At 30.2% G+C, this 24973-nt stretch overlaps 1 protein-coding gene across 1 annotated transcript; it reads right to left on the bottom strand.

The window, feature by feature from the left end:
- Nucleotides 1-223: 223 nt before the first annotated feature.
- Nucleotides 224-23700, bottom strand: LOC106786031 (neuroendocrine convertase 2). The gene is made up of 12 exons (XM_014747011.1): nt 22672-23700; nt 15105-15209; nt 12802-13069; nt 11257-11294; nt 10074-10150; nt 8979-9243; nt 7217-7429; nt 6604-6704; nt 5723-5956; nt 4804-4968; nt 4475-4592; nt 224-4010 (listed from the first exon to the last, which is right to left on the bottom strand). The coding sequence occupies exons 1-12, from the start codon at nt 22822-22824 to the stop codon at nt 3846-3848; spliced, it is 1902 nt and encodes a 633-aa protein (XP_014602497.1). The 5' UTR covers nt 22825-23700; the 3' UTR covers nt 224-3845.
- Between the last annotated feature and the right edge of the window lie 1273 nt (nt 23701-24973).

Raw genomic sequence — 24973 nt, 5'->3', positions numbered from 1 at the left:
AATCTATTGGAATTTAAAAAGAATATTTAATTTCAAGTTATATTATTCGATTATATCACATTTATCACTTACCTTGTAATATTATTCATATTATATGCATATACATATATCCGTAAACTCAACTTACAAAATGAAATTTGTTAGAAGAAAAAAGAATGTAAATTAATTTGTTTAGAAATAAATTTACAAAATATGAAAGTATATTACATAAAAACGATGCAAGCCCCAAAAAATAAACAGTTTATTTGTGTTGTCGTTGTTGTTACTGTTGTTTTTGTTGTCACGTACATTATCTATAGAATAAGGTTTTCGATTAAACTTTCAATTTAACTTTAAATATATAGTATGTATTATTTTTATGTTTATGTATATGTATATATATGTATATCTCTCATAAAACTTTGATCTCTACATCTCTCTAATATACCTACATAAAATTTATCTTGTAAACTTTTTTTGTTAATTCTTTTACGTTTCATGGTGAATTATCTTAAAACGCGAGAATGAAAATAGATATATATTTCTAAATTCTCTTTCTTCCTTCTATCTCTCTCATACATGCATATATTCATACGTATTACAAGTACATACACATACATTAATCCACCCTTTCTTTCTTTTTTTTTTTTCCAATTTAATCCGATCAACGAGCATTAACAAACATTTGCATAATTACAATACGTAACTTAAAATATTGTTTAGATTATCTTATTTTGTAACAATTTATAAATTTTATTGATTTTTTAACGAAGAAAGATCTGGTTCAGAAGTATGTCGAACGGAATAACAAATAATTATGAAAACGGTATTGTCTTACAGATAATAATAGACATTTTTCTTTGTTTTATTGATTAAACAATCAACGTTATGCACAATACAGTAGAACCTTCTTTATCTAAACGTTCAACATTGTATATTATTTTTGAATCGAATGTGTTAAATATAATGTTTTATTTTTTCTAGATAATTAATCGGAAAAAGTTTCAGAGTAATTTATAAAATGATAAAAATCAAATTTTCAAATAATTCGTAATTGTAGCAGATATTTTATAGATCTTTATTTTTGTTATAACAATCCAAATATTGCTATTAAATATTTGTTGACATAACAAATATATTCTACATAGAATTTGTTATTTTCTTCATAATAATGAAAAATAAATTGCAAAATAATTATTTTCAAAACTAAAGTGAGATATTAATGGTTCTACTGTGTAAATACATATGTATTTCATTGATGCAATTTAAGTTAGCTTAAAAGAAGTCCAACGTTTCGTAGGAAACCTTTCATCAGCACCCAACAACTGTATAGCTTAACTTGATAAAGCGTTAGAACAATGTAAACACAGTAAAATGATCTTTGGCCATGAATCCTAGCGAATAGTGTTGCGAAACACTCATGTCAGATTCATAAAGTATAAACTTTGATAAACGCGCGTACAACACTTATATGATATAATATATATACTGCATCTTTTTACAATCTATATATTGTTTTCTCTTTAACCTTTTTAATAAATCGTTGAGTTACTCAAGCAAAAGCGAAAATTTATGTTTTAAAATATGCTATAAATAAATAACATTCTTTCATCTAATTGGTCCATGCGTACAAACATCGGCGCTTTTTTGAGTTTTCGATTCGTTACGTTTCTGTTTTTATATAATAAAATCGAATGTTAATTAAGAGATTTTGCCATTACCGAAATCTAACAATTTCGTTTCTAATGTAAGATAATCTACGATCGAATTTATTAGAATTAACAATTGTATAATTATAAATTAATGTAATGATAATGAAATATTTCAATGTTTCAGGATATGAAAATACACGAAAAACAAACTAGAAAGAAATAATTACGAATTGCTTATATCATTTTAAAAAATGGCGAAACCCCTTAATCTAAAATTCGGTAAAATCGTAAACTTGTTACTATTATAATAGTTTGTGCAAAATAGTAAGATAGATTTATGGATCATCGTCGATATGTATGCTGGTCCTTTTTTTCGGTAATTTTCAACAAATACAAACAATATAGTAGATATGCATACACGTTATTTGGAAAAATTCGTGCGTTTTAATAGGATTTCTTAATGAATTATTTTGTATTATTTTGATTTAATTAATTATTATACCATGATTATTATAGTTGAATTAATTTTATTTTTACTATCTTTTTTTTTGTACTTATTATTTGAATAATATGATCGAAAAAGGACAAGAAGTATTGATCGGTAAAGAAGAATATAAGCGATATTTTATATGTGATTAATTAAATACACAATTATGTTTTTTATACAGGTTGAATCATACTATACGTTATATTAATTTTAAGAATTTTTTCTATAGTAATGGTTTCTAAAGATTCTATCTTAATCTTGCATAATTTAAAAAGATGTTTATGCATGTAAAATGCGTATTCCATAGATAATCTTTTTAATTAAGAATTTTTGTAACCCTTTGCAGACGTCGCAAATTGCCAGATCAGAATTTTTATTTCATTTTAATTGTTAAATATATATGTGCCAATCTCAACCACAGCGATATGTTTTCACTGTTGTTCGTCGGCCAAATTGATGGTTTAGAAAAAACATATACATACGTAGTCCGCAAAGGGTTCAATATACGGTTCATTCTGTGCATTTAACATGCAAGATACTAAAACCTTTGTCAACGATACATTTATATTTAATCTTATATAAGTATACGAACAATTATAATAAGAAACAAAATAATACAAGAAAGCATTTTTCATGTATCGAATAAAAGATAGTCTTAAAATCGTGAAAATAAATGTATGAACAAATGAACTTATCGATAAATGGATCGCCAGCGATCATTTGAATAAGAACAACTAAACTATTCTTCGTTAAAATGTTTAAAATTAGATTTAGTTTATAACTCGAACATTGGCACACATGGACCAACAAAGATTTTCTATCTTTATTTTTCATTGTATCATACAATCTTCCTCTCACAGTAACATCTCGCACTGGTAATCATTACAGTCGACTCTAAAGACGCCAGGAGACCCTGATAAGGAACAAATTTAATGTAATATCTCTGTTAAAATTGTTGGACGGGCTCGTTGATTTAACACGAGCACGACTTTCTTTTATACAATAAATTATTATTGTTCCCAAAAAGACTACTACGCGCGTCAGGCTCAAATTCGCTCGACATTGGAATAGAATAAATCAAATTTCATTGTATTTTATTACATACATATTATTGATTTTCGTGAAATTTCAATTTCTTTCCCCATTTATATATAATTCCCAATCATTCTTAATATATATTTTATTTGTTTCGTAAGAGCCAAAAACGCGCGTTTGTGACATATGTATGTGTATATTCTTTTGCATTATTTTCTTTTTAGTAATACTAGTAATAGCATTATAATTATTATTATTGTTGCTGCTTTTGTTATTGTTACTTTTAACGTTTCATAAATCTATTCCATATTTTGTGTGTACATTGGATAAGTAAATTTTGTTCTTTCTTTTTTATTTTTTCTTTCGTTTAATTTATTATTCCTCGTTTGTCGAATTTCATCGGGTTTTTAATGTTGAAAATTCTCTTTTAAATTTAGCTCCAGAAAATGTTCGTGCGATTGAAATAAAAATAAAAAAAAGCTGTTTCATTGTTTCGTTTTGCAAGCTTGAAATAAATGAAAAAGTATATATGTGAAATGAGATAAAGGAATAATTGATGCTTAATAGCACGCGCGTACATACGCGAACACACGAACGCAAAAATAAAAGAATAATAAATCAAATTGTGGAAATTTATTTCGCGTAAACATTTTCAAGATTGAGCGGCCATTATGAATGTCGGTCGTTTATCGTTACATCGCGTTTGAACGTTCCTCGTGAGCCTTTTTCACGATTGCCAATTTCGAATACGGATCTGCAGCTGGTAACCCAGTGTATGGTGGTTCTCTGGTACCGTGTAACATCAATGTCCATTCTCTAATCCAACCATGCTGCGGTACTTGCGAATTTAAACTAACCTGAAATAGAATATTCTTGTTATTGTAAAGAAACTGCCGACATGAAATACAGATGTAACGTAATAAGTTTGAAGGCAATACACACGTCCACGTACAATAATGATTTCATTACGTGGAAAAGTGATTCTCAATGATATCATTTTCAGTGATATTACCACATAATTTATCTGACATATTCGTATGCGTCAGACGATACTCTAAAAAGATTGAGAACCTTTTGTATAGTGTAATAAATTATCTTTATCGCGCGGCTTATTATTTATAAAAAAATATTCAAATGTAATATTTGTTGATATAAAATATAAGGTCGTATCACTCTTTTTTGTGAAACGTCCAGTACAATTTTGTAAAAGCATTTTCTTGTACACTTTACAAGGAAGCCTCTGCAATAGCACGAGATCTTAATCAAAAATACAAGACGTTTAACTTTTGACCTTTCGAATAAAGAAACAGAAAAATCGTACCTCTAATAACCAAGTTCCTTGAGGATATTCGCCCCAAGTATGAGTTGTCATAAACGGCCATTTCGTAAATCCATCTCTGCGATCGTCGTCGTTAATTCTGCGACTTAATATCATTGACCTATAAAAAAGTTCAACAATTCGATAAAAATGATAATCGAAATTATCGCAATGAAACATTAAACGCAAAAGGGAGGGGGGAGGAAGGGTAACTCACTGAGGTAAACCAAAATGGTTGAACGCGTTCGTTTGTAAAACCGCAAAATGTGGAAACCAAAATACATTTGTTTTTTACATTTGTACATCTGTAAATGTGATCTAAGACGACATACCTAGTTCCCATCGGTGAAGTTAGAAACAACTCGAGGTCTCCTCGACGGGTCGCATTTACGGAAATAACGGCTTGAACATGCTCTAAGTAGTTAACAGCATATTCCGTACCAGCACAAGCGTCGGTCTTGATTTTCAACAGTACGGAACGTTCATTGGTAACTTTCCTGCAAGTATAAACGCGTGGGAAACAAATGTTATCGAACTTGTTCGATCAATTAGAAAAAAAGAAATCGTTAAATACTTTTATTACTTTTTATTCTCAAAGTTGCTCTTTAAATCGGTGATGTTAATTCTCAATGCGATTATTATTTTGCTAATAATAATATATATTTAGCCAGTTTGGTAATGAATTTAAAAAAAGAACAATAGATTAACGCTGCTTCGTAATTCTATTGTATTATTTCTTATAATTTTCTATTTGAAACATTGATGAAATGGTTGGAAAGAGATAGTAATTGGAGAAAATCCCTAACACACCAAAATAACACCTAATTACTTCGAAAGCGTTGGATGAGCGAAAGCTAAAATAAACCCAACGTTTTGCAGAGAGAGATAGCAAGTCCCTTTAGATCGATACTCGACGGTCCGTAAATAATAACATTATTACGCTTTAATTTGATTGGTACGTTGTTCAATAAATCCAAAAGAAAATCTTTTTTCAAAGGACAGAAAGAGATAAAAGTAGATATACGAACATTCGTTGTTCGCGTTTATTTTATTTTCATTTTCATCATTTTCTAAGGAAACCTAAGTTAATCGCTTAAATCAAAAGAGAAACTCTATCTCGAGAGATTAGATACTCCTCGCTTAGAAAGCCTACAAATCAAAAAACGCATATTTTCTCTTCCCGAAAAAAAAAAAAAATTTACAAAATCGCAGAATATTGTTCTTATAAGATAAAGTAAAAATTGTACTTACTGTGGTTCGATGACGGAACCGGCTTCACAGTGATACCTAGGTGGTACAGTTTTCCACTTTTTAGCCAAAGCCACCATAGCGCCTGCATCAAGAACACCATAACCAAAAAGATGATTAAATTCTAGTCCAACACCGTTCATAGTCCAATGAAATCGTCCTTTAGCATCGAACAATGAATTCCTTTTTGAAGTCAATACCGTTAAGTGTTGAATGTCCCTCCAAGTCAACTGTGAACTAATGCCAGCGACTCGTTAAAGTGTTCTCTTGAAAAATATTTTAAAAAAATAGTTGGCTTTCTAATATGTGCGAGGAAAAATAAACTTTGTCAAACTAACTTTCTCAATATAATATTGTTTCCTTTCTAAACAAATATAAATTACGCCGCATTATAATATTATGAGTGAAAACAAAAGTTGGAAACCATTGAAATCCAACAATAAGAAATTTTCATTAAAAATTTCATTTCATTATTCAATATTTTATATAACTATACATGCATATACATATATATTTCGAAAGTTGAATTCTTTAATATATAAAAAGAATTTGGATCTCCTATACCATAATAATTATCGCTAATTGAATCTATTATTACTGAGTACGCATACGCGTTCGATGGAAAAAGACAAATTTATATTAATTGCGTGTTCAATGCGATTGTCGCAACGTAGCTCGTCGATGTATTAACAATTTAATATAATTTATAAAAGCCCTTCTACGTATCTATATAAATTTTAATATCTTTTTAAGGGAATGATTAAATCGAGTTACAATTTTAATGACGAATTTAATCTATTTCAAGGTAAAACGAATGTTTCACATTTAATGGCTTTCTTTATATTTTTCTAAGGAAAAATATTAAAAAGCATTGGTAAACTTACTTGGCTTCGAGGGCGAGAGCAAATACCCCAGCAGCTTCCGGCGCCGCAGCTGATGTTCCACTATGAGTCGTCGTACATTTCCCATAAAGATCAGTTGTAGCCTAAAAACAATGCCAGGAATGTTGGTAATTTTATATCAAAATTCAACTTTGATTATTGTTTACTTTGAAAAAAATGTCAGGTTTGACTAGAGTGAGCAACGAGTCAATGAATTGAAACTAAAAAAGGGAGTATGAATAAAGTCTATGTGGGAGGAAAGATTGAGAGTTGTGGCCAAGTAAAGCTATTAGAGGAATTGATCGATCCTATTAAAATATGTCTTTTGAGTTTTAACCGACAATTCGTTGACATGTATCGATGAGTAAAGGAAATTATATTTCATATATATAAATGATTGAAAATGATAAAATTCGCCACGTGTAGGCGAATTATAGATATTATTTTCATCCCACGTAAATTGTTCTGCTTTCTTGATATTTATTTAGATAAAATAATAAAGCAAATATAGACTATAATCTATCTTTAGTACGATACCAAAGGTACGATTTGTAAACGTGTGCAATATGAATTGTGAATTGCGTATATTAAAATAATAGAAATTATTTGTACTAACCACACCCGTGTTTGGATCTTTGGCGCCATTACTAAAGGTGGAAGCTAACGTACTGGAACAACTTTCGTCATAATGAGCGTTTTGACCATCGTTAATAGCACTGTTTATGCTCACAGTCCACATACTCGCTGCGTATCCATCGCAATTACAGTCGTCCTGTTCGCCTCCATCGCCAGAAGCCCAGACATAAATATTCCCTAAACCTTGTCTACCCTGGGAATAAAATGTTCATTTTCGTACTGAGAAAATCAAGACGGAGAAAGAATTGCGCTAAATGTCATGGTTCAAATAAAAGAACAGAAAGGATGTCATTTCCCACGGAAACTAATTTCCTTCGAAAAAAGTTGTATGCGTTTGTAAGAAATAATCAACGAGCTCTAATCACAATTTTCTTCTTACTCTGCGACGTTCTAACGTTGAAAATATTTGCTCGTACTCCTGAGAAATCGATTGGTCTGACCACGTCGTAATTCTAACCACAGAGAGAACTTTATTTATTTTTCTCTTTAATTCTTTCTTTTTCATTGATACGACTCAAATGACTCTAGGATGTTCGTTCACAAAAGGAAAACCCACAATCGTAACTTTTAAAAAGATATATAAAACTATGTACCTACGTATCTTACTCATAAAATAAAAAAATGATTCGCTTCTTTCTATAGGACGCCGGAAGAATACCACTTTGATCTCAAAGAGAAAGATAACGAAATGTTTTTAATAGTATACAAAGGTGTCTTCTTTATATTTTTATATTTTATTTCAATTATATCATATTTAAATATCTGAATCTTTTTTTTCATATTTTTCAGGTCACGAATGTACGTTTCATATTATAAAAATATATATATATGATGCAATGCGTATAATTTAAATATAAAAAAATCGATTACAGAGTGCTCTATTTACATTTTAATATCTTCATTAGGTTGTAATTAAACAAGGAAGTGTTTCAACGCGAAATTATAGAATAATTGTTCCTCTAAAAGCCTTGATCATCGATATTTTATTAGCATATAATGCTTCAATATTTCTATAGCAAAATACTAATGAATATTTTAATGCACACACGAAAAATGAACGTTTACATCAAATGTTTTAGCATATGAATATTGTAAATTACAAATTTCCATTATAAGAAGCCCCGTATAATGAAATCAATTACAGGCTGTCTCATTAAAATTTGAATATGTAAAACTTAAAGATCAATCGCTCTTAGTCGTTCATTTTGTAAGGGTTCATAGATTAGTATGCGTTCAACGTGTGTGCGCGTGTGTGAAAGAACGTTCTATTTACGCATCCTTAAACGGTATAAAAGCTGTTTAGATAAAAGATAAGAAAATAGTTCAATGGTGGTTTTTCTTTGTAACCATAAGAAAATGATAGTAAAAGAAAGACAAACATGTCATAAGTGCTTGAAAAAGATAAAAAAGAAAAGCAATGCGTCGTGCATCGTGTTCAAAATGATGGAGATTATTTCTGCAAAGCTGAGGTTTAAGAAGTTGCTACGATAAAATCTAAGTATTACACAAAAATCAATGCGACGAAGGAAATGAGAATGGCTTATCCAATTTATCCTATGGCTATCCAATTGAATTCGACGATTTGATCAAACGTACGGCAATCTACTAATTATTATAAATTATTGACAATAATTAAATAACATTGAAAAATGATAAAAATTTGCATAAAAATCTTTGTTGGTACTTGTTGGGTCACACAAGACACCCTATATATTAATGAAATATGAGAATATCGATCGTACCTCGTTAACCCCACGTACGATGGCCCTCATGGTCGCATTTCGCGGTCCATCAACGGTCTTCCCATCATCCGTTGGTCCCCAAGAGGCACTATAAATGTCGATCAAGTCAGGTTCGTGGCCCATACTATTTGCTTCGATTAAATCAGTCATATAAGGCTGATCCAGCATCCGTATTCCGGCGATCTTCGAATCGTATGCCACACCAACACCGCAAACTCCGTTATCTCTAGCTGCTGCAACTTCGCCAGCACATCTGGTACCATGGCTTCGACAAATTCATCCCAAATTAGTCAATTAATATAATTATCCGCGTTTACACATACACACAACTAGTTTCTTTAACGCATTATCTCCAACTTAGATAATTCAATATTATTTATCAATTCAAAGTTCATTCCTCTGTGTTCATACGTTTTAACAATTTACTATTTTCATAGAGTGAAAATTCTTCAAGAAAATGTCATCGCTGTTAAAAAAAAGTAAAGAAAGGAATTAAGGATATGACATTTCTCTCGATACATTCGTTAACTCAATCGATAACTGTCAAGTCCAATCGCAACATCGAAAATTTCAACTCGAACGATTCTTTTACGTAAGTAGAAAATTGTTTTATCAAGTGAACATTTTTAACGATCAATCGAACAATTGTGTACTATTATTCTACATTTTAAACATTCTCGTAATACATTTAATCACTTTTATATCTCTCTCTCTCTCCTTCTTAGCAAACGAGCAATTTCCTTATTTAGAATAAAAACAAATTTAATGCGAAACAATTTCCAGCATTCCCATCTTCTCTCCGGTAATAATAATTAAACAGAGTCGCGAGCTAATTACGGAAGCTTAATCAATAATTAGCGTTTAATCAACGTTGTTATGACGTTATAACGAAGAGCCGATTTCAATTGATTTTAACTGTGTACCCTTGTATTTGAATTTTACACGAGACCGTAAAAAACGATATTTCTGTAATTTCTGTATATATATGCATACATACGTAGATACAAAATTTAATAAATTTTAATTAGATTTAATAAATTTCATATAGAATTTTCCTTTTTTTGTATTTTTATTTAATATTAAAATTGTTCTCACCTGTTAAACCAATCGTCCGTATATCTCGGATACGGATATGGATCATTACTGCTAAAGTCGTAAGAAGCTTTAGCGTTCTGCAACATTCAAATCTACATTATCTCTGCGGTAAAATAAAAATCGCATAATTTAGAAAAAAAAAAAAGTAAAGATTTTCTTTTCTTTACTTTACTTTGCTTTTATTTCTTACTATCGTTTGGAAGAATAAACGACGAAGTCTTGAAACGAGTCCATCAATTTGTACGAGCTACGCGTAGCTAAGTTTATCTCTTAGGAGACATTATTCATAGTGGTAGCGTGAAGCTGCTTAATGAACATTTGTTTAAGTCGAGCTCCTGTTTCTTCTCTATCGATTTATCTGCCTTCTGTATCGCGAATCAAGTGCTAATAAATTATCTTTAATCAAAAATATATAGGATTTCCGCGAATAATATATATTTGTCATTTTTTTATACAATAATTAATGCCAAGTGTATATGAAGGACAACTAGGACAAGCTATTATTGTTTTGTATTAATAAGTAAAAAAATCATATGGCATAATACGTCTTAACTTCCTCTTTTTTTATTTCGTATGAGAATGCACCGTTCCACTTGCATTTTATTCCTCAATACGACCTAATTTTTTGTTTAAACCAATCGCCAAAAGAAAAGTAATTTGTCTTGTATTTATCTTCATCGTTGCTTACTTTCTTGTTGGTCAACCAACAGGATATATGTGATATAGTATATATAGGATAACGATTTTCTAAAGATAATAATAACGTTACGTTGAAATATAAAATCCGTCGTAACACGTCGGCGTCTTTTATTCGAAAAGAAAAGGTCACGGTTATGAGAAAATTTGAATTTCATCGTGTCTTCAGTTTTATGCTAATGTTAAACTCCTCGTCGGACATCGAAGGACAACGAGGACAAGACGAAAAAAGGCCTAAAGAGATAGAACAAAAATATTTCGAGAGAATTAACGAGATGTTTAACGATAATCGACTTTTTTAAATTCGCTGTTGATGCTTTTTCCTTGACTTAGGATAAAATCTTGAAGAAAGATTAACCGACGCCTTCGAAATTTTCTTTTGAATATTTTTCCTTTATAAAAAGATCTCGTTTGATCTCTTTTTATTACGACTGCGTTAGAAATTTTTCATCGAATAAAAGCATGCACAACGACTGTGTTTACTTACATAATTATACTTCAGATCTGGATGCATATAGTCAACGCCTAAACAAACAAACAAACAAATGAAATCAAAAGAATTTGCATAAAATCGAATATAAAAGTTGAAAGCTTCGCGTGGATAAGTTAAATAGAGCGAATTGATGTCCTTTAGAAAAGACAAGAAAAAATTCTACCGTTGATATGCATGTCAACCCTAGTGGAAATAATGCATATTAGTATAGGACTTATGATCCATTAGATCAACAATAGAATGACGTGTATGCAGTTAACTCGATGATGTTTTAACATATAATCTCTAGAGAATAACTAAAAGATTTACATCCGTATATTCTATTAATTATGTCTATCGTTACGATATAACATCCGTTTTATATTTCTATTAAATTATAATGAAAGTGTTTATTAATTAATTATAGAATTCCTGTTTGTAGAATTCTTTTATAGATTTATAGATTTTTCATTTATACATTTATTCAAATGTATGGTGTTAATCATATACGATTGATATTATTAATAACTCTCTCTCTCTCTCTCTCTCTCTCTCTCTCTCTCTCTCTTCCTCTCTTTTAGTTAAATTTATTATTTTAATATATAAAAATAATATAAACGAATTTTTTTTCTGCAATTTGTAAAGGAACGGAAATAGTCAACGAATAGACAAACGAACCCTATTTATACAATTTGATTCTGGAATAAAAAAGACATGGAACAAATAATCCACGTAAATCGAGAGATGGGTGTATATCAATTTAATAAGCGAATAAAGAAATTTAGAAAATTACCTTTTTATGTTTCTAAAAAGTTTCTATTATTTATACTTTATTATTATAGTGTTCATCTCAACTGTCTTTGTCGGTGAAACATTTTATCTTCAATTCGTAGCCATTCAAGTTGAGTTTAACGTGAAAATAAGCGCATATATATATTTTACATGAATATAATCGAAATTGATGAACTTTGACATATACTACGTAGATATTTAAAGGTCGTATGTAAGAGACTTGAAAATAATTTCTACAGAAACCTGCAATGAAACGATCTAGTGACGCTATGATCTAACTACGATCTATGACGCTAACAAGTAATTTAGTGGGAGCTTTACCAAAATCCTATTACTTCGGGGAGTATGTGAGGATAGAGAGAGGGAGAGAGAGAGGGAGAATGCTTTTATCATGGATTACGTACACTATAGAACTTTTGTATATAGATTAACCGGCATAAATTTCGTTCTACGAGAGGGAAAGTCAATTATCTCGTCGATCTATCCATCAACAACACTCTCTCAAGTATCTCTCACGAAAATTGAAAGAAACGGAAAAAAAAGAATTACAATATTCTAAATGTTGAATTATACATTGATATATATACATGTAAATCGATTATTTCATTTTATCGAGTCAATATATTTGTTTATTATTTTTCCAACTTATTTATAAATAAAAGAGAAACTTTAATATAATTATTTTAACATTGTTAGGAAATGTTTTATAATTTTATCTTTTTAATCTCATACAAAATTGAATAACATTTAATAAGCATGTTCGCTCACCATCATCCATAATTGCAGTAGTGACATTTTTTCCAGTAACCCCTTGAGCCCAAGCAGCTTCAACGTTGAGATCCAATTTAGGTTTACCGCCATTTTGCCCAGTATTTTTTAAATACCATTGATATTGAAAGTAAGGATCGGTAGGATTTCTACGTGCTAAATCCGCTGAATTTTTAATTTCGTACAAAGATGCGAGATTATCCACGGTGAGTGTGTTGTAACCTCGTTTCACTCTTTTAAACCCAGGTTGCTGCACGGCCGTATGCACCTGCGAATCATTTTATATATTTCTTTTTATTTTTGTCGAAGAAATATTATCATACATTTTTATGATATGATGTAACAAAACGAGAATCTGATTGAAGAATGATACGTTCTCATTTTTGTAAAGCATTGAAATCAGGTCACGTTATAACGAACATACATTAAAGGTGTTTTTATTATTTATGTTTCAAATGAAACTGGCAGATATATATAATACTCCTATAATACTATTTTTAACAATTATTTTATATAGGAAAGGAAAGATATTTATTATATAAGATAATAAAAAAACACATTTCGAACATTTTTAAACAAGCATATTAATTAGTATGATTCAATAAAACAATCCAAGACGATGAAATGATTTCGTAATGTGAACATAAAATAACGACTATGAAAAGAGGTAGTAATCCTCGTGATTTATCTATCTCTCAGTGGTGCGACTTGAGGATTCTTATTCTTTGTAGAAATAAGAGAGAATTTAAAGAATGATATTTGAGTGGGAGAAGATGTTAGTGGGGATTAGGGATAACTTAGTGGATGATCTGTAAGTTTGAGAATGAGAGACAAAAACAGGAAGCAAGAAAAAATGCCACTAAAGGATAAGCAGATGTTAAAAAAACGTCGGGAAAAGGACGTGTAACGCGTGACATAGTTAGACAACGAGGAAAGAATTCTGTACGAGATAGATCGTACATCGAAATATATAAGTAAATACTCGACTTCGGGCTTCAGAAGAGAAAGATAGAAAGACTAGAAAATCGTATTTTATCGCACGCATCTCTTCTCTTGCTTGAGAAGGGTTTCACTTGTCATAATCGGTAGGAAGAACGAAACGGCTTCGCCTCGAGCGCAACAGCTATCGCGGCTTCTATTTATTATTCACGATGCTATGACAGAAAGGTTAGCTGCTGAGGTTACGTAAGGGGTGTCTCAAAATACCTGACAATCAAAATTATAATTATAATTTCAAAATGGTCTCTTATGCAATATACTTATTAAGGCGATAAACTCGGATTAATAGATGTATCGTATAAATGCGTATGATTGTTTAAGATCAAATTTTAATCATCGTTAGAATATTACAAGCCAAATCCAATTGTTGGCTGTGAAGTTGAATACATTTATTATATATTATAAAATATAAAATGAATTTTTGAAGTACAGTAAATGGTCTAGGATGGAATTTCTAATGACTGACATATTTATGGATCGATAAATTCAACACGAAATGGGAGACACGTTTATTTAAATGAAAACATGTAGTTCAATACAGTAAATTGATACAATACAAAATAATTGTATTCAACGCTTCAGATAGAACACCCTGTATATATACATATACATATATACATTTTTTGTAGATTATATATATTAGGGTAGTCGTTATTTGGCCTCTGAAAGAATTTTAATAATTCCACCCCTGAACTCACCTCAAAGGATATATAAAAAGAAAAAACGTCTCACAAACTCAGCCCTTTATGCTAATATTGTTGAAAATGTTCTATTTTCTCTCTTTAAATAATATTAGATTAACCAATAAAAAATTCGATTGCATTAATCTAATTGTTAATCGGTAATGTCAATTTCCTAAGATTTTGCAGGAGATTTTATTCTTTTCAACAGCCCATATAAAAGAACTCGAGAAACGTTCATCGTAGGGCACTCCACTTATGTTTTATTGCTCCTTACCTCGATGAAAAACGTATGACGTTGCGCAATCATGTCGACGAAAAGAAAAAATATTATACAACGAAAAACTAGAAGTGGATGACTATGATCTAGAATATCATATGACCCATGATAGTATTCAATTTCTCTTTCAAAGGAATTCACTGTAAATCATATATGTAGTGATTTACATGTTCAAAATTTCAAATTTTCGTAATATCGTTAACTAATAAAGCTCATGGATTACTCAATTAGATCATTAGAAATGGAAATTTTAACTGTGAAAGTGTAAGTTGAGGTTTTCACGATGTTACTAACTTACAGTAACTCAATTATTGAACTCCAAACGATTGTTAAACGTTACTTACCAATGGATCTACCTTCAAACGTCGCATATGTGGTACAGATCTTTTACTTCGCGCATGTGGAAGAGCTTTGTGAACGAAATGATATTCCGTTTGACTTCCTAGGATCTGAAAAAAAAAATCCAAAAATATATAATTATTTATAGTTGCTAGTAATGTCTGAAAAAGGAAGATGTTCGACTTTGGTGTGCAATTTACTTCAAATGACGACGATATTATTCACGCAACCAGGAGTTGCTGCCATTCGAGCTTCGAATATCAAATTGGTTCCAAATAATACGTACAAATTGAGACCTTTAATTCTAGTATACTCGACAGATAGTATATACATATAAATATTAATTTCGCGTATATAGGTGTATCGAGTAATTACTAAGAAATATTTAGCAAATGTTTAGATATACAAATTTAGGATGTTTTATTGTTAAAAAATGTGGTGATTTGATATTATTGTATTGTAAATTTTGAATAGGAAAATCGTAATTTTGTTAACTTTTAAATTTAACTTTTTACGTAACGTTCTTTTTAACAGTAAAACGTTTCTCAAAGCGTACATTCTCCTGTGTAAGAATAAAACTTAAAAGGATGTTGGTACTTGGAGTGTCGTAACGTTGAAACTCTTCCATTTCCCATCATGGTATAACACGAAAGACGGAACACGTTGAAATGAGTTCACGTCGTCGTTTGGTAAAATTTAATTTCCCTCAATGCCATTTTCGTATTCTACTTCGTAGAAGGATCTTTATTATATATGTACATACATAGAGATAGATAGGAAACGATTCACGCGATAAAGTATATTTATTTTTTATGCAAGTGATGTGCATACGTGCGCGAGTGTGTGTAGTGTTGATGAGTGATATGTGCATATATGGATATGGATATACAATATGTCAGGTAATCGAATTCTTTCTAATGATTTATCCTTCTTTTTTTACTTTTTTTTATCGGTTTCACCTCAGATCTTAACCGACCAACGTAATTTGTTCCAGAGTTCTAAGTAAAAGATCGAATAACTGCGTCGACGAGATAAATACTAATGTAAGAGAAATTCTGCTTATCGGTAATCGATGATTAGAAAATAAGTACATTTCCTTCGTTAGAATTTTCTCATTTCAAATAAAATAAAATCATTCCGAATAATAATTTAACTTTCAAACTTGCCTTCAAACGAGTTTTATATTAGTCTATAAATTTATTCTAACTTTTATTATATTTGCCAACCAATATTATAAGTCAATCTCTATAGGCTGCATTACCAAACGTGATCAGCTTTGATTATTTTGTTCTTAGTCGACTGATAGAAAAAATGTTAATAATATCAATTTTATATACATATATACTTTTATTTGTAAAACTTAATAACAGAGTTAGCCAGCCGTGAACAGAATTGAAGTTTGGTAAACCTTTCCTCTCGCGAGATACGAACTTTTTTAAAGTTTCTTCAAATCATTACTTACTTTTACAAAACTTGAGGAAACACGTTCTGCATCGTAATAGATGTCAAGAGAAAAAAAGAGAGAGAAATAAAGTTTATATCGTAAGTATTAATTTACGATGATGCGTTATGGATAATTTATTCCAGGAGTTAAATGAAAAAAAGGTTGTTGAAATGCATCGAAATCAAATTCCTAGAATCACATTGGCTTCTCTCTCTCTCTCTAAAAATATGTGCATAAAAGCAAAGCATTATAGTGATTCTCTCAATCAAAATGAAATAGACAAGTTCTTTATTGGATTAACAAAATAATATGATAAATTATATAAACTTTTTTTGTCAATTAAATATATATTAGATTAAACTCTTACAAATCGTTATAAATAAAGGTGAATTTGATCGTAATTTAAATATATGCATATCCCTCTTTCAACTTATGTGGATTATTAATTCAAGTAAATATTTATTATAAAATTTCTTTTTTATTATTACATTTGAATATATTTCTATTCGAATTAAACGAATTTTCGGAAGTTTTTGATTGAACTTTGAAATAGGAATAACTGAAAATGCTTTCGCTGGACTAACTGATGCGAATAAATGCATTTACAAATGAAAACATCCTATGAAGCGAGCTCAAGTTCGTTTAATAATGTAAACTGGACGACGATTCTATGAAGATGATACCTACTACTACTTTGGACGTGTCATGTCTTCCGTTTCGTTCACTGTGGGAGAAAGTATCGTTATCTGTCGATGCCAGACAGTTTTTGTGTCGCTTCTCCTCGCACGGAAAACCGATACGGGTCACGGCATACTTTGATGTTCGTTCGTACCTATAGAATATCGTTGTGTTGTAACAACCTAACAACTACGATACTCGAGATCTCCTAGCTCGTTTGCTTTCCCTCATATTTTTCTATATAAAAATAAAAAAACGTTGATTTTCAATATGGTTGAAAATATCATCCCAAACGTGTCATCATTTTTTTTTTTTTTTTATTATCTTTAGATAATAGCTATCGTTCGAGGGAATCAAATATCGAAGCTGGTAATTAATTTCAAACACACAAAATGTATGAAAAATGACGAGGATAATACCAATAATTCAGTTCAAACCCGTTCTAATTTCGACCCCAATTATCTATTTTGAGAGATGAGGATAGCACCTCGTCATTAAAGATTATCCAAAACCATCATTTTAAATGTCACGCGAATGAGTACATGCGTACGCAAACATATAGATATATGATATAATTAGTAGATTATGAGAAGTATATTTCTTAGAGGAATGATTGATGGTTAAAGTCATGAAGTAAAACAATATTGAATGAATATAATAACACCAACAATTAACGTTGTGGAAAACAAGAGGGGAAAAAAGAAAAATGAAGAGAAACAATGAGACGAAAAATCACAATTCTTACCAAAATCTGATGACATTTGATTTATTATTTCTCATAACGAAAAATGATTGATCAAAAATGATATTAATTACATCGCGTGATCATATCCATCAGAATATCATCGATAATAATCTCTTGTCTTTCAAAGAAAAATTGGATCATTTTTCTTCGTTCTTGTATTAAGTAATGACAACAAATGAAAATAAAAAGGAAAGTAATAATTTTTTGTATCATAAATCCCAACGATTATCGTAAAATTTTGTGAAAAAGTACCATCGGCAATATTTATGATCAACATCGTAAAATAGACGGTCCCATCGGTCACGAACGGTGATAAGACGGAAAGTAAAAAAATAAAATCCATCTCAGGTCTCCTTTACGCCATCTCTAATGGGTTTACCCCAGCGTTCATGGTACGACGCTAAAAAGTGGGATTAAGAAGAATCACGAAGAAGAAAACGAAGAAGGTAAATAAATAGAAAAGGCCTCGCAATTAATTTAACTTTCGATCGGAATCTTTTACGATGACTTATAAATTGATTGAAACAAATTAAGCGATTTTAAAAATTGTGAAAAAATATTTCTTCAATATTTTCTTGTCAATACAATGTGTCCGTTCCCTTTACAATTGTTAAACAACAAGTCTTATCATCTATCTGCCCTACTACATTACTTATTTGTACAATATGAATGAGAAAACTATTACCCTACGCTGAAATAACATTTTGTGTATAAATAACAAACAAATTACATTATATATACAATAAGAAAAATCCTAAAACTTAAATAACAATACTTAACATACTGATGCAAATACATCTGACGTTACTTCAATCTGCTAGCTGTCTTTCCCATTCATTTTCATCGCTCCCCTTTCCCCTTGACCTTTACTACTTTTTCTCAGCTCTTCTAGTTCCTTTATCTACTTTTCCCCTTGGCCATTTGTTCCAGAGCCCAACACATCCTCTTCCTGGTTTCTTTTCGCGCACCTATCTAACACGCGTTGTTACGATTCCGCTTCGTACCCACACACCCTACACAGTCTTTCCTGTTCATCCATCCAATACCTTACACCCTCTTCCATTTGGTCTCCTTTCTTAAGCCGCTCAGATATTCCGGTTGGCCCCTCTGCTATGACCATCTTATACCAATCGTTATACTTCGACTTAACTATTCCCTCTCACATTTCAATCCAGATCACGACAAAATTCATAATCTATTGTGAAATTTTCTATCCAGCTAAATTTACATAGTAATTCTATTTTTCTTATCCCTTTTTGCAGACACTTTCTTCGATGGAAAAAAACTTGGATGCTCATAAACCATTCCAGAGGATCATTCCGTTGTTGAAATAGTAATACTATCTTTTTCTCTCTTTCTTTTTTTTCTAGATCAAACGCTTGCATACCAAACTTAATCTCACACCCCCTATCCCATTAATTCCGTTTGAATACGCCCACACTTGATCGTATATAATCCAATTAAAAAGTGTCTTCGAAATACGTGACAAGAATCATAAACTATGATACACAAATACTTAACAACATCGTCCCTCTCTCTTTCTAAATCATACATTTACCTTCAATGAGACAGTACAACATAGGGTTGATCACCCTTGATCATCTAGATTTATTTTCTCACTTTACATAAACGAGCAGATTTTATTGAGTGATTTATCTGTATCTTTTTTTTTTTTTTTTTTTTTTTTTTTTCCCCGTGAGGCCTGTTTTAATCCGATTGTTATCTTCTCTACTATGGTCGCTAAGCTAAGCATCGTGTTACGTCAATAGAGATAACTATCGATGAAAAATTTTATTTAATCTCGTCGTAGTTTTATGCAAAAGGAAAAACATCAGGTTAAAATAATTTGATCCAAAAGTAAAGTAACATGGTTGTGTTAGTATATGTGCGTATGTGGTTATGCGAAAGCTTCTATCGCCTACGTAAATATATAAAGTTGGATGAAAAATAAAAAAGGAGGTTTTCGTAAAAACGTTGCTCTGCTTTTACGTTTTACGTGAAATATTGAGTTACTTGTTCGAACGAATTATTAAATTACAGTATTTTATCATGAAAACTGATTTCCTTTTCTTCTGAAAAACTATCGGAAAAAATTCTTACTAGGAAATAAAATTTTGTATTCTTTATATGATTGTAAATAATTTTAATCGAATATAATACTTGAAGAGTGTATAATACTTAAACTATAAATAGGGAATCAGATTTGTAATATATGTGAAATTATAACAAATAATTTTGATCTAAGAACATCCGGTATAGAAAAGTAACATACTGAAGGTTGCTTTAATCAGACATTTAATTTCCACGTTCGAACTATTAACAAATGTTAATTTAGCTAATTAAACTTTAAATTTGCGTTTGAAAAACAAACAAAGAAGAAAAAAAAGTAACATTCTCCAAGCAGAGCGAAACAAGTTCGAAAACTATGTGCGAACATGTAAGTGAGTCTATAGTAAAATTATAAAAAGGAGGGAAAGGGGGTGTTAACGAAATACGATCGGTGTAACTTTGTAAAAGCAATTTTCAGTCAGCGATTTAAGTGCATAAATCGAGTGTATATTTTCCGCACAATTTCCCAGGCAACAAATATGCCATAAAACTGCAATACATGCTTTACCTTTATAGGTATAAGAGTTAGCCGATAGTTTCTAGATAAGCAAACAGTGCCAACATTATTTTAAAAATCAATTACTCTTTTTACAGATTTTTATGTATATGTATTTTTATGTATTTTTATAATTTGAACGTAGTTTTGCGTATGTAAGTGTATATATTATATATCAGAGTGTATATTTGAAATCAATGAACACTAACGAATCGATCTAGTCACTTTATGCAACCTACGTAAAAAACTAAAAGCAAAGATCAATGAACTTCTAAAAATACAAGACCCGCATGAATCATTGAACGTCTACTATAATTCAAACGTAAAATCGAAAAGGTAAAAATGTATTTAATATATGTTAAATACATTTTAAAAATAGATATATTGACTTGGGAACTATTTTTTTACAATTTCTGGATATTTTTAACTTGTATTGACCACTTATTCGATTTTAATTACGAATTGTGTAGCAAATAATCGTTTTGTTTATTAAAAAAAAGAAGAATAAAAAATAGTATCCTTTAATTATTGCTTGATACTCTATCGAAAAGCGTTATTCATGAAGAGATAAAGGAATATAATCTTCAACGTTCTTCGACGTTCAAAGGAGTAATATTAAAATGATTCCGCTTAATAAATCTCTTCTTTTGTTTTCTTTGAAAAATTCTTTGTTCTACCATAAATTAATAACATCATTGCATACATTTTACTATCATCATGGAACGATAATATTTTTAATATTTAAAAATTAGGCAATTAAATTAAAAAAGAAAGAGGATAAATAATAAATTTAAGAAATGATTTATATAATTATAGACCAAAAATTAGAGATATGTTTTAACAATTTAAAAACATATACAAGCCATTCGTAAATTCTCATATACAGAAATATATGATACATAACTATGCATACATAAGAACACATATTTCTCGAATAAACATCGTTCCCACGAAAACCATCAACGTTACGTGGTTGATTCCTATTCCAAAGTATGCTATTTGTTTTTCATATATTCCTAAGATATACTTCAATATTATGGCATATTTAATCATCGATATAGATCGATATTTTCCACGTGATAACATCTCTCTTTCGAAATAATGTGCACAGCTGTAGCGAAACTTAACGAGATCACTTTTCATTCCATTATCAACTTATCATCGAAGGATCTTTATATGCAAATTCGCTTTGAAAAAAAGAAAAATTTTTTATTGAACAATTTTGTAGAAAACTTCTTCATTTTAATCGGTTTAAAGTAATAGTATTTCTACTGATATATGTCCGATCATACTACTGGTCTGTTACTTTAAGTAGTACAAGCCAAAATTGAAGGAACACAAGTGTACTTTTTACAAATTGACGGAAAATGTAATAAGAAAAATATCATTTTTGTCAATATCTTTGTTCATCATTTTACACATATTTAATTGTTATTTTCTATTTGTCGATTCGAAGATTTACCAATAGAAATCAATAATTCGTTAAATCTGAGAGTAATGTATTCGGTAAATACAATTCCAATTCCCGTAACTCATCTCAAGGAAGCCATCGCATCAATCATATTGTTGTCATCGAAATCTAAATAAAAGATACCATACGGTCGAGGGAAAGAACTCCGTCATCGTAATTGTTCGTTTAAGATGATAAAAAAAGAATGCTTGTGAAAGAGACAGACAGAAAAATTAGTTTATCAAATTTCTTGGATTCGTTCACATAAAATCTCATGAATCCTTATAATAGAAATTGCAAGTATTCCATACAATTTCTAAATTTATTTTAGCATTCAATTAAAATAAGAAAACAATGAAATTAATGTAAAATTAAGAACTGTATAGCGTGTTTAAAATATCCTAGACATATATATATACTTAATAAAATAATCGGCAAATCATGATGTAAAACAAGTTCTGATTGGACGATATTTATATTTTCATTACTAAAACCTTACGTTTTCTGACTTTAAATAAATTTCTTCATATATTTATCTATATACATACATATATATTATAATAAAAAAATAAATAATAATAAAATAGATAGATGCATCGATAATGGATAGGCATACACGTGGTGTATACGTCACAAAAACATTAACTCACCGGTCCAAGATTGACGAATCCGTTTCTAACAGCAACTTGATCAGCCAAATATCGCTCAGCCGGTTGTCTCATTTTAACGAGGAAACTATTGGTGAAAATTTCGGCTTGGGTAGCAACGATAGTGCAAAGAAAAGGAATAAACGCGAGAAACATCGTGATAGTAAAATGATAATAACGACGACAACTTCGCCGTCGTGCCTCTCTCTCTCTCTCTATTTTAAAGTCGCGAACCGCTTTACTCGAAATACTGGAAGATAGTAATACTAGCAATTCGAATGCTCTTCTATCTCGAATCACGAAATATGTGTATACTAGAGTCTCGATGATTGGAGGGGATAAAGGGTTGAAAGACGAAGAGAGAACACCCAATGGTGCCTAGGATCCTTTACTTCAGGTTAATAGTGGTGACTAGAGATGATGTCGCAACTGATGTGTTGTTACTGGTACCCCAATGCTGCTTTTGTTGGTAGTAGTGCCGATGGTGGATTCGTTGACGTAAGTAAGTAAACACGTGCTTTCTTCAAGCTCGACGGAGAACGACTACCAGTGGACTGACTACCAGTACAATATGACTGCCTGCTCGATCCTATTCCTCAAACCGTTCGGTTCATGCGCTTCTCGTCTAAAACCTTATTCTATATCGTACGATCCTTATTTTCCTTTCCGTTCTACGCGCCATTTTTCTATCAATTCCTCTATCATCCTCCTCTCTCTCTTCTTCCTCTCTCATTAACACGTTATCACACTATTATCTTTCAATTAATATTTCTCATATAATATTCAGATAAATTCGACTAATGAAAACAAATTCGGATTACTTTTATATTGCGACAAAATTAATAATATTTTCATTTGAGAAAAAAATAAAACATTTGACGAGTAATATATTCAACAAATAAATAACCAATATCGGAAAAAGAAAGAAGTGTCGAAGCGAGTTGAAATATTACAAATAAAAGTCGTTTTCGCGAGTTTCAGATGTCGTCGGCCGAACACACTCGATGTCACGTGACTTCACTCGCATCATATCGATTCGACGAAAAGGTTCCGATACCTTCTCCCTCACCCCAACACCCCACTTCCACACCCCCGTGCTCTCTCACCCTCTCTCACTCCCTCTCTCACTACTTTCAAAGGACGCATGCGTTCACTCGTCCTTTACAGAACGCAGCCATTTTACTTTTCCCTTTACTGCGCTAATCACTTGACATCTGTTTCTATCATTTTAGGGAAGTTAAAAAGGTATCATCATACATGCATATTTACGACAAATTTTATGATTATTCGTTTATGATTATATTAAATATATATGTTGAAAATAACGATGATATGTATATGTATATGTAAATACTTATTTACTTTGTTATAGAATTTTTTATTTCCATTTCTACTTTCTTTTTTATAACAAGCTAACAGTTGGTCCAATCGAATAATTTTATTTACAAATTTGTAATCATTGGACGAAATTAACTAATACGTTTAACACAAAAATAAGATGAAGTCTACTTTTATCAAATATAAAATCTTTTCTTTTTTAAATTTTAGTTTTTCTTGTTTTTTTTATGAAGCTTTGATTAACCCATTTGCATCATTAGCGTATATATATATATATATATATACGCTCAATTTTGTTGTTCCTTATCACAATAGAATTGAGTGTGACATGAAATTTAACGATAAGGACTTTATTTTTCATTCTTTCTTACGATACAAATAGGGTAAAAAATATAAATATATATTATATATGAGATAGATACGTTGCAAATCGATTAATATTACATAAGAGAATTTTATTTATATTTCTATTCGAAAGAAAAAAAAATCTTATTTTGTAATTATGAAAAATATAAGATCGCCAATGTCTTGTAACTTTTATTTGAAATAAATTTTAAATCCATGTAATAAAAAAAAAACAGTCAATAATAGAGTAGAAATAAATATTCTTATTTTATATTTATTTCTATAAGTATTGATAATAACAATAGAATTGTATCGATTTGTATTTACATCAAAAATATTTTTTCTAATTAAAGCAATGCATGCATAAAAGAAATCTCATTAGAAAATATTAAATAAATTACATTGCTACTTACAAAAAAGACAAAAGAAAAAGAAACCATAATTTATCTTATAAAAAAAATTTAGTATACTTAATATTCTTATAGTAAAAAAAGGAGCTACCAAAGCATTACATTTATTTCGTTTAACATTTAAGTCACAGACTTAAGATATAAATTAATAATACTTTTCTATTAATAAATCGATATAAATGCACGGCTCTTATCTAATATAAATATTAATA

Source organism: Polistes canadensis, unplaced genomic scaffold (assembly GCF_001313835.1).
Source record: "Polistes canadensis isolate GaletaPanama2010 unplaced genomic scaffold, ASM131383v1 scaffold_63, whole genome shotgun sequence".
Classification (NCBI taxonomy): domain Eukaryota; kingdom Metazoa; phylum Arthropoda; class Insecta; order Hymenoptera; family Vespidae; genus Polistes; species Polistes canadensis.
This window is presented reverse-complemented; position numbering and strand designations above follow the sequence as displayed.

What these genes read in the sequence shown, in the direction of transcription:
- LOC106786031 (XM_014747011.1), bottom strand. Translation starts at nt 22,824, where the DNA reads ATGTTTCTCGCGTTTATTCCTTTTCTTTGCACTATCGTTGCTACCCAA. An exon ending in AAGATCCAAACACGGGTGTG is followed by an intron (nt 6,705 to 7,216) that starts GTTAGTACAAAT and finishes CATTGTTTTTAG; the next exon opens with GCTACAACTGATCTTTATGG. An exon ending in GCTCTCGCCCTCGAAGCCAA is followed by an intron (nt 5,957 to 6,603) that starts GTAAGTTTACCA and finishes CGCTGGCATTAG; the next exon opens with TTCACAGTTGACTTGGAGGG.